This window comes from Ahaetulla prasina, chromosome 4, assembly GCF_028640845.1.
Source record: "Ahaetulla prasina isolate Xishuangbanna chromosome 4, ASM2864084v1, whole genome shotgun sequence".
Lineage (NCBI taxonomy): Eukaryota > Metazoa > Chordata > Lepidosauria > Squamata > Colubridae > Ahaetulla > Ahaetulla prasina.
In genome coordinates this window covers 18,016,310-18,026,607 of record NC_080542.1, presented here as the reverse complement: position 1 = coordinate 18,026,607, position 10,298 = coordinate 18,016,310, and the positions used below count along the sequence as shown (strand labels likewise).

At 44.4% G+C, this 10,298-nt stretch overlaps 1 protein-coding gene across 1 annotated transcript; it reads right to left on the bottom strand.

The window, feature by feature from the left end:
- Window positions 1-6,534: 6,534 nt before the first annotated feature.
- Window positions 6,535-7,139, bottom strand: LOC131198045 (ribonuclease-like). Its single transcript, XM_058182555.1, has 2 exons — window positions 7,127-7,139; window positions 6,535-6,914 (listed from the first exon to the last, which is right to left on the bottom strand). Exons 1-2 carry the CDS (start codon window positions 7,137-7,139, stop codon window positions 6,535-6,537), a joined length of 393 nt encoding a protein of 130 aa, XP_058038538.1.
- Between the last annotated feature and the right edge of the window lie 3,159 nt (window positions 7,140-10,298).

The following is a 10,298-nucleotide window of genomic DNA, read 5'->3' as shown; positions in this document are numbered from 1 at the left end:
CTGGCTATAGTTCCTCTCTGTCGAGGACATCGTTCTTGAGTAGAAGGCTATTGGGGCTTCTGTGCCATTTGGAAGCCTGTGGCTGAGCACAGCCCCCACCCCGTAAGGGGAAGCATCGCAGGTTAATACCAATGGCAATGAGCTATGATATTGAATCAGTAAGCTATCGCTCGAGAGTAGGTTTTTTACTGCTTCGAAAGCCTTAGCTTCCGCCTTTCCCCAAGACCAAACAGTATTCTTTCCCAGTAATTTATGTAGCGGCTCGGCAACGGTTGCCTTATTTTTTAAAAAGACTGCGTAAAAATTCACTAGACCCAGGAATGCCTGTAGCTCTGGTTTGTTTTTGGGCTCTGGAGCCTTTCGGATTGCCTTGACCTTGCTTTCCGTGGGGTGAATTCCCTCCTTGTCTATTCTGTAGCCCAAGAACTCTACGGATTCTACCCCTATCTGGCATTTGTTCACTTTAACTTTTAGACCGGCTGACCGGAAAATGCCCAGAACCTTTCTCAACCGCTCCCCCAATTCTTCTAAATTTCCGGCTGATACCAATACATCATCGAAATAGGGGACTACCCCCGGGAGCCCTTGCAGAAGTCGCTCCATTAAATTTTGGAATAGACCAGGAGCCACACTCACCCCAAACTGTAACCGGGTACACTTGAAAGCACCTCTGTGAGTCACAATTGTCTGGGCTTCGGCTGTGTCGGCGTCTACAGGTAGTTGTTGATAGGCTTGGGCCAAATCTAATTTGGCGAATACCTGCCCTTGCCCCAACGAGTGCAGCAAATGTTGTACCACGGGGACCGGGTAGGCGCTTTTTTGCAAGGCTTTGTTTAACGTTGCCTTGTAGTCAGCGCAGATTCTGACTGACCCATCTGATTTTATTGGGGTGACGATTGGCGTCTCCCATTTTGCATGATCGACTGGCACTAGTATCCCCTGACTGATGAGCTTGTCTATCTCCTTATCAATCTTGGGTTTAAGGGCAAAAGGGACTCTCCTTGCTTTTAACCGTATGGGGGCTACCTGGGGGTCTAAATTGAAGGAAATAGGGGTCCCCTTGTACTTGCCCAGGCAGTCCTTGAAGACATCTTCGAACTCGTTCAGGAGTATGTCTTTTAAATCAAAGTCACTTCTGTAGATGCCAGTCACTCCCATGCCCAATGCACGGAACCAGTCTAGCCCCAACAGGCTTGGCAGGGTCCCTTCGACTATCGTGATTGGCAGGGTCTTCTTGTGTGGTCCGTACTCGACGCGGACGGAGGTGGTCCCTCGAACAGGGATGCGATTCCCTTGGTAGTCGTGAACTCGTAGCCGCTGCGTTTGCAGTTCTCATTTGGCGATTTTCGGCAAAGCTTTCGCAAAAGTGTCCCAGGACATGATTGTGATCGCTGACCCGGTGTCTACTTCTAATCGGCACGGCACTCCTTCGATTTTTGGTTTAGTGAAGATTTTCTTCTCGACGCGGGTTGCTGCACGGCCTATGATCACGGTCGTGCGATTTGAGTTCGCGCCCTTTTTGTTTTGACCAATCGCGGGTCGCCTTGCCGATCCTGCGCTCTGATTGGTCGGTTTGAATTTTCGGTGGGAAGGTTGGGGTGCTCGACAGACTTGAGCCAGGTGCCCCTTCTTCTCGCACCGCCGACATGTAGCGTCCTTGAACTTGCATCGTTGACACTGGTGTTGCCCTCCGCAACTTCCGCATTCCTCCTGGTCTTCTTGGCCCCTTCTCTCGGTGAGGCAAACTCCTTCCTCATCCTCGCCGTCTGATTCGGTCTGGATTTCTTCCTTGTGGACTGGTGTTGATTTCGCGCTCACGCTCGCCGTTGGCGTGATTGTCTTTTGTAGTGTTTCCGCCGCTTGGGTCGACATCTCATGAGCTCTGGCTTCGTCCAGAGCGTTTGCCAGCGTTAGATTGCTTTTTGCTAGCAGCCGCCTCCGCAAACGAATGTCTCTGACCCCACGGATGAGTTGCTCTAACAGCTCCTCATCCAAGTCTCGGTACCCACAGTCCTTGGAAGCTTTTCGCAGGGCGGCCATGTAATCACTGATGGATTCGCCCTCTTGCTGCCTGAGCTCCCCAAATTCGAAACGCCGTACGTATTTGGACGGTGTTGGCGCGAAATGGTTCTTCAATAGATTTTGCAGAGTTTGCCATGATACCGATTGTACCGGCGTTGGCTCTGCCAGGGCTTCCGCGATGTCGATGACCTCGGGACTGCAGTGGCTCAGGAAATATGCCCTTTTGCGGTTGTCTGGAACTCCTTGCAGCTCGTTTGCTTCTAGGAAGCTCTCGAAACGGGTCATGTACGTTCCCCATTTCTCCCTAGCTGGGTCAAACGGCGCGGGCGGACTGTAGCTGGCCATCTCCGCGTTTCTGCCCTGAGTTTGCTGGGTTCGGTTCGTTCATGCTTCAGCTCGCTCCTGGTGCTCTTTAGCCTCGAGATCCCATCCTCGTCGCCAGTGTTAAGTTCGGGAAGTAACGAGGCTGGAGACCAGGGTAGTGACAACAGCTCTTTAATATAGGGTGAACCCCAGCAACCAGGCTGGGGAAAAACCTCTCCTTATATACAGTTCTACCGGCGGCGTTAACCAATCAGCAACGTGCTTGTTTCCCGCCAAAACCATTTAAAGATACATTACAATTAGCTTAAAGAAAGAGCAAGGCAACTAGTGGAAACTGAGTGTCGGTGATATACAATTTCAGGATCAGAAGTGAACTTCATTGGAAAGAAAGATGCAGCTTCATTGGGTATGCTTGAAGAGGCATTATAAGGCAGGAATCAGTCATTCCTGATTCCTCGGCAGCTAGAAAAGCCAATACAATCCTAAATTGCATTAACAGAGGGATACAATCAAGATCAAGTGGGGTCCTAATACCACTCTATAAAGCCTTAGAATGACCACACCTAGAGTACTACATCCAGTTTTGGTCACTACACTATAAAAAAGATGTTGAGACTCTAGAAAAAGTGCAGAGAAGAGCAATTAGGATGATTAGGGGACTGGAGACTAAAACATATGAAGAACAGTTACAGGAACTGGACATGGCGAGTCTAGTGAAGAAAAGAATCAGGGGAGACATGATAGCAGTGTTCCAGTGCTTGAGGGGCTACCACAGAGAGAAAGAGGTCAAGCTATTTTCCAAGGCACCTGAAGAGCAGGCAAAGAATAATAGATGGAAACTGATCAAGGAGAGGTTCAACCTAGAAATAAGGAGGGACTTTCTGACAGTGAGAACAATCAATCAATGGAACAGAAGTTGCCTTCAGAAGTTGTGGAAGCTCCAGTCACTGGTCATCCAAACCAGCATGAACTGGCAGCAGCCAATGGACATCTGACCAGGATGGTTTTTCCACTTAGCTTTTGTTTTAGGGGATATGGTGGATATGGTGCTTTGATTAAACTCGCCTGATTAATGGATATAGTGGTTTTGAATTAACTCGTAGGATTAACGTGTATTGTTGGGATGGCTTACCCATCAAATTTAGAACATTGGGTTCTTGGTAGAACCAGACATTCAGTTGATAAAATCCTTTCTCATGTTAATGTTCTGCGAAGAGAGAACTGTAGACTGGGAGTTATGCTTTGCTGAATCACTGCCTTAGAATTTAGACCTGAAGGTGATCTTTTCAGAGGGTTACATTCCCCTATCCATTTTTTTAGGTTTCTTTCTGTCTTCTTTATTCCTGTCTCTTTTCCTCTTATGATTAATGCACTCTCAATTGCCTTATTTTTGGACAGACCAGCCTTCTTCATTCTTTGACATTGTAGCTGGTAGAATTGAATTTGAAGAGGTTCTTTATTATCTGGTTTATGGAATGTGACTGATACTTTATTGAACAGTAATGGAAATGCTCCCCCCCATTATAATACAATTAATATTTCTTTAAGCACCCTATTATATTTTGTTCAGTCTTTTTTCCCCCCAGACAAATCATGGGCCTCATCATCGTGAAGAGGGCAGGGGAGGCCAGAAAATGTTATCTGTTTGAATCAGAATAAATAGTTACATTCACCCAGGGGTGAAATTCAACAGGTTCTGACAGGTTCTGGAGAACCGGTAGCAGAAATTTTGAGTAGTTCAGAGAACCAGCAAATGTCACCTCTTGCTGGCCCCAGAGTGGGGTGGGAATGGGGATTTTGCAATATCCTTCCCCCAGGAGTGGGGAGGGAATGGGGAGTTTGCAGTATCCTTCCTCTGCCATGCTCACCAAGCCACACCCATGAAGACACACCACGCCCACCAAGACACACCCACAGAACCAGTAGTAAAAAAATTTGGATTTCACCATTGCATTCATTCTCTGAGACTGAGTATTTCTATCATCGGATTGTTTCCCTTCCTGTAATGAACATACCGTATTTTTTGCCACTCTCAAACATTTCGAAGTCCTCTCTAAATATGTAGTAAAAAGCTGTGGTTTAAACCCAAATGGAGCCTCCCTTCCCTGACAACTTTCCTTCCTTCTAACCCTTTGGCCCTTGGTCTTAAGGAAAAATTTGAATACTCAGAAAAATTCCCTCCAGTGCTCCACTTACCCCAATCTTACTTCATTTATTTGCTAGAATAGAGCCCATAACCAATTAGGAAAATACTTTGCATTCAAAAAATGAAGTCATGATCTCTCTTCTCTGATTTCTCACTAAAATCTTGGGTACAGGTTTCCAACCCCAGGCAGCAGCATGCCAGAAATAGGCTGCACCAACAAGCAAAGCCCCATCTGTGAGAGGCAGCCAGCTTGCAAAATCATGCCCTCTCTGGTCCATGGAAAAACATCTTGAAATGGAATTGGTCCCTGGTGCCCAAAAGGTTGAGGCCACTCATCTTGAGAATGCTTGGCAACATTCCCACAATGGCGTAGAGTTAAGACTAACAAGGTTAAAGGCTTCTCTTCATTTCAAAGTCTATTCAGATACTGCCAGAAAAATCTCTGAATAGAAGATAATACAGCCTGGATTCAATTAGCCTTTATCAATAGGAACCCTGTGACTCAGGGGTGAAATCCAGCAGGTTCTGACAAGTTCTGGAGAACCGGTAGCAGAAATTCAGAGAACCAGCAAATACCACCTCTGGCTGGCCCCAGAGTGGGGTGGGAATGGAGATTTTGAAATATCCTTCCCCCAGGAGTGGGGAGGGAATGGAGATTTTGCAGTATCCTTCCCTTGCCATACCCACCAAGCCACGCCCACAGAACCGGCAGCAAAAAAAAATGATCTTCAGCACTGCTGTAATTCCCACCTCATTCTTACATGTAACCCCTGGAAAAAAATTATCTTGATTCCATAATATAGATACTTTTTTGAGAAAATTATTTTCAGGTGCTTACTCAGGGAAGGCTTTGTCTGCTTTCAAAACTCAAGGTATGGGTAACAACTCTACCCATACCTATACCTCTACAACACAGTCCTTTCAACAGTGCCAAGAAGGCTCTACACATCAGGTGGCCTGACGACACAAATAAACCTCCAGGTGGCCTTAATGACTCACTAAAAGGATGCAAATGACCAGCTGTCTGCAAAGAGTATAAATCCTTCTGTTCCCCACCAACCAGAGCTGAAGAAGCTTCTTGGATAAGAAGTGAAATGTCTTCAAAGAAAAACAAAAAAGTCCAGTTGCCTCTTGAAAAAGAACCTTTGGGACAACCATGACCTAGATCAGAGGTCTCCAACCTTGGCCACTTTAAGACTTGTGAACTTCAACTCCCAGAGTTCTGGGAGAATTCTGGGAATTGAAGTCCACAAGTGTTAAAGTGACCAACATTGGAGACCCCTGACCTGGATGACTGAAAATATCCATAGATATATAGCTAGCAAAGAACAGCTGAAAGGAAGGAAAAAATAACAGTGCTCCAATTTACCCCAAAGGAGAGCAGTCTGGAGCTAGGCCCTTCACCCCAATTCTGCAACTCCAAATGATTACAAAGGACAACCTCTGGTGCAGATAGCAATCTTCTCAAATCCCTGATGGTAAAATTTGGTGAAACATCATGAGAAGAGAAGCAATAAAGATTCTCACCCTGACATCCATTACAAACTAGGCCATAATTAAGGCCCATTCTCTGTAAATTATGTGTGCAGATTGAGGATGACAGGATTGGCATATTCCCACAATAAGATAGGTTGAGATTGGCTGATCTGTAGGTTAAGCTCTATAATCAGTAGGACAGTTCCAGTGTTATTATAAAGATATAGGGGTTGCCATGCTGTAGAAAAGACACAAGGAGGCAGCAAATTATAGCAGAAGACATTGAAACTTTATTAGCATGGGCACAGGTGGGGTTTAAAGACACTATCAAGGCTGTTGCGGCGGATCTTTTAAAGACTGATGAAATCACCAAGCTGTACTTGGTGGTATAAAGGAGAATCAGATCAATCAGGAAAGCTATAGACTGACTTGGAGAAAACTGATATTGCTAAGTAGTGAAGCCAGCTCTGAGCAAATGCAGATGTGGGAGAGCAGAACACATGAAGGAAGGTTGCCAAGACACTGTAGAAAAGGATCTTTGGTTCCATCACATTTCTTCCCTTCTTTCAAGTATGGGTAATGTAGTGGACTGGAAGGCCCTTAGAGCAAGTGACTCGGATTTTCCTGATCTCACTTCTCCCTTGGTACTTGCAAAGAATTGTCTTGTGGTGGTTACTCTTGATGCAGATGGTGATCGGGAACAGGGTTTTGCTGGTCTGGTTGCCATCCAGTTTCTTTCCTCTGGAGTTGCAGATGGCGGTCAGCCGTTCAGTGCTGGCGTGGATGAAGGTATTGCTCCGTTGACATTTCAAGCCCTTGCGACGCATCATTCGGTTGCAGTAGTTGTGGTCATTCTGAAGGTCCGTTTTGGGATTGTCCACATGCCTTTCGAGAAATTTTTTATACGATTCATTCTCTGCTTTGTTGCAGAGAAAGAAGGAAGTAACTGGGAGACAGAGCAGAAGAAAGAGAGCCCAAAAGCAGTAGGCCTTAAGAACCATGGCTCAGTCCTGAGACAGTAGCTGCAAAATGTGAAATAAGAAAATAAGATAAGAAATAATACAGAGTCGTGGTGATGCAGTGGGTTAGAATCAGTAGTGGGTTCCACTTACCTTCGCTACCACTTTGGAACTGGAGTGCGCATATGCATGTGCTCACTTTGCTCATGCATGGCACTTCTGCACATGCGCAGAGTATCTATGATGACATCCAGATGGGTGGGCGGAGTCTCCCGCCACCACCACTACCAGTTTAATCCCTACTGCTTAGAATACTATAATGCAGGCATATTCTGCCCACAGCCTGGAGTTTGAACCTGACTGGCTCAAGGTTGACTCAGACTTTCCAAGGTCAGTAAAACAAAAACCCAGATTTTGGGGGGCAACATGCTGTAAACTGCCCAGAGTGTGTTATAAAGCACTATGGAGAAGTCTAAATGCTATTGTTATTGCTAATCCCCAAATAAAATATTCCTCTTACTCAGAAAGCAAAGAAGTATGTAGTTGTGTTAAGAAGGTATCACTTACTTAATAGACCAGATTCCCCTGTTCTTGACATATAACATCTTTTCACAAGCATAATATCTTTTCAGCCTCTCTGATTTTTATTTGTCTATCCTGCCTCCCTTGATTTTTAAAGGCATTTTTAGCTTTATTTTACATTTTTCATTCAAGAGATCAAGTAGGCATAAACAATAACCTTTTCTCCCAATTATCTCTGTAACAACTATTGAGATGTTAAGGTTCGAGCCAGATCCAAAAATGCTAGATATTCCTGGACGCCTAGCATTCAAATCGGCCATCAATAGACACATAGACATAAACAACATCTACATACTGTGCTGAGGGACAGAGGCCATAAATCATCCATTAAGCTTCTGTGGCTGAGGTGGGACGAGAATTGGGTCCTCCAAGTGCCAGTTCGGTATCCAAATCACTCTGCCCCCACCCCCCGCCCTCAAGGTCAAACACAATCCTGATGTGGCCCTCAAAAAAATCGAGTTTGAAACCCCTGCTCAAAATTAATATATAGGAGCTTTCCTTCCCAGCTTATCAATTTTGAAGCAATAGTACAGTAGCCAGAAAAGGGAGAAAGGAGCTCCCAGATCTGGGTAGCCAATCTTCAAACAACCAGGTGGAGGCAGCTAAACTAGGATGTTCGGTACCATATTTTTTGGACTATAAGACACACCGGTATATAAGACACACCAAGATTCCGAAGAGGTAAGCAAGAGAAAACAGGTTTTTCACAAAAACAGGGTTGCTTTTGCCCTCCCCAGCCCCAAGGAGCACTCTGCAGGCCTCCCAAAGCCTCTGTGCGCCCCATTTTCACAAAAATATAGGATGCGTGGGGCAGGGTTTCAGGAGGCCAAAAATGGCATACAAGCACAACTCCCGCATGCGCCTTGGCCTCCATCCATGCATGGCAGAGACCCAAAGACCAGCTGGCTGGCAGGAGGCGTGCGCGCATGTACAGCGGAGCTGAACTGAGGTGACAGTTCACGTGCCATCAGAGAGGGCGCTTCATGTCACCTCTGGCACACGTGCCATAGATTTTCCATCATGGGTATAGGGGTTTATAGGTAATAATCAGCACCTTGAAGTTAAAATTCTTCAAGTTGAATAGGATCTAAGAAGCTTCTCTCGCTGAACCATGCATCATAAGTTGTTAAACATCATATTACTATACCTTTACTGTATTTTTCGGAATATAGGACACGCCGGAGTATAAGACACACCTTAGTTTTTGGGGAGGAAAATAAGAAAAAAACCTGATTGGCAGGTGGATTGGCCTCCCGGAATACCCCCAATCAGCTGTTCCCAGAGCTGAATTTTAGCAACAGGTTCCTTGGTTGTGAGCTCTGTGCCTTGCTTTTTTTTTTTTTTTTGCTTTTTTTTTCTGCATCTGGAACTTTTGAAACTCTGTTTCAGAAAAAAAACTTTTTTCTGCCTCGAAAGCCTCCGAAACAGCTTCAGAAGCCTCTGAAGTTCTGTTTGGGAGCTTCTTTTCTGAAGCTCTGTTTGGGGGCTTCTTCTCTGAAGCTTCATTTCTGATGCTTTTTTTCAGCCTCTGAAACCTCCGTTTGAGAAGCTTGGCGGAGCTACATTCGGAGTACAAGATGCACCCAGATTTTCACCGTCTTTTTTTGGGGAAAAAAGATGTGTCTTATACTTTGAAAAATACTGTAAATACCATGTTTTCAGTTACCGTATGCACATTCATTCACCTCCGAGTGTTATTTTATTTACAGATGGTAGCTATTTGGGTAAATAGTTCTCTCATATATAGAATAGTTAGTCAGAGCCAGAATAGAGAGCTGGGAGGGACCTTGGAGGTCTTCTAGTCCAACCCCCTACTCAAGCAGTATACCATTCCAGATAATTCAGCCTTTTCTTTAAAAACCTCCAGTGATGACACACTCACAACTTCTGAAGACAAATTGTTCCACTGGTTAATTATTCTCACTGTTAGGAAGTTTCCCCTTAATTCCAGGTTGATTCTCTCCTTGATTAGTTTCCATTCATTGTTTCTTGCCTTGCCTTCTGGTGCTTTGAGAAAAAAGTTGACCCCCTCTTCTTTGTGGCAGCCCCTCAAATACTGGAATACTGCTATCATGTCACCCCTAGTCTTTCTTTTATCTAAACTAACCAAAACCAAATCCTGCAGCCCTTCTTCATATGTTTTAGTCTCCAGGCCTTTAATCATCTTAGTTTCTCTTTTCTGCGCTTTTTTCATTCATTCATTCATTCATTCATTCATTCATTCATTCATTCATTCATTCATTCCATTCATTGCTTTAATAAGATATCTATTTCTGCAATAGTGTAACCTCTCCAGAACTGTTGCAATTCTAAACTCACCCAATTTTTCAATTTTCCCCCCTTCAGGTTCCCTTCAAGAAGAATCCAAAGTTCAGAAAATTGAAGCTATCAGTCAGAGCCCTTTTCTCTTGTCAAACTGACTGTTAAATACTGCAATTCTGTGGTTGAATGAAGAGGTTTTTACATCCTTTTTTGATGTTCCCTAGTTTTGTAATCTTGCGTGTAGAAATCTTCTTGAGGAAAATATCTTCTGAACTACACCATGGAGATAGATGAGCCCAGTGAAAATATTTCATCTCACACAGACACAAACACATATACGCATTCTAAATCATCCTTAGAATTTAACCCCTAATCCTTGTATTGTTAGAGTTACAATCTTTAAGCAAAATGTGTTTAGAATTAACTACTTTCCTTTGCCAAATAAGATAACAGTCTCACTCGCAGCTAACCATAGCAAAAAGATGTTCTAGTTTCATATTTTTATGAGTTTCTAAACTTTGTTTTAT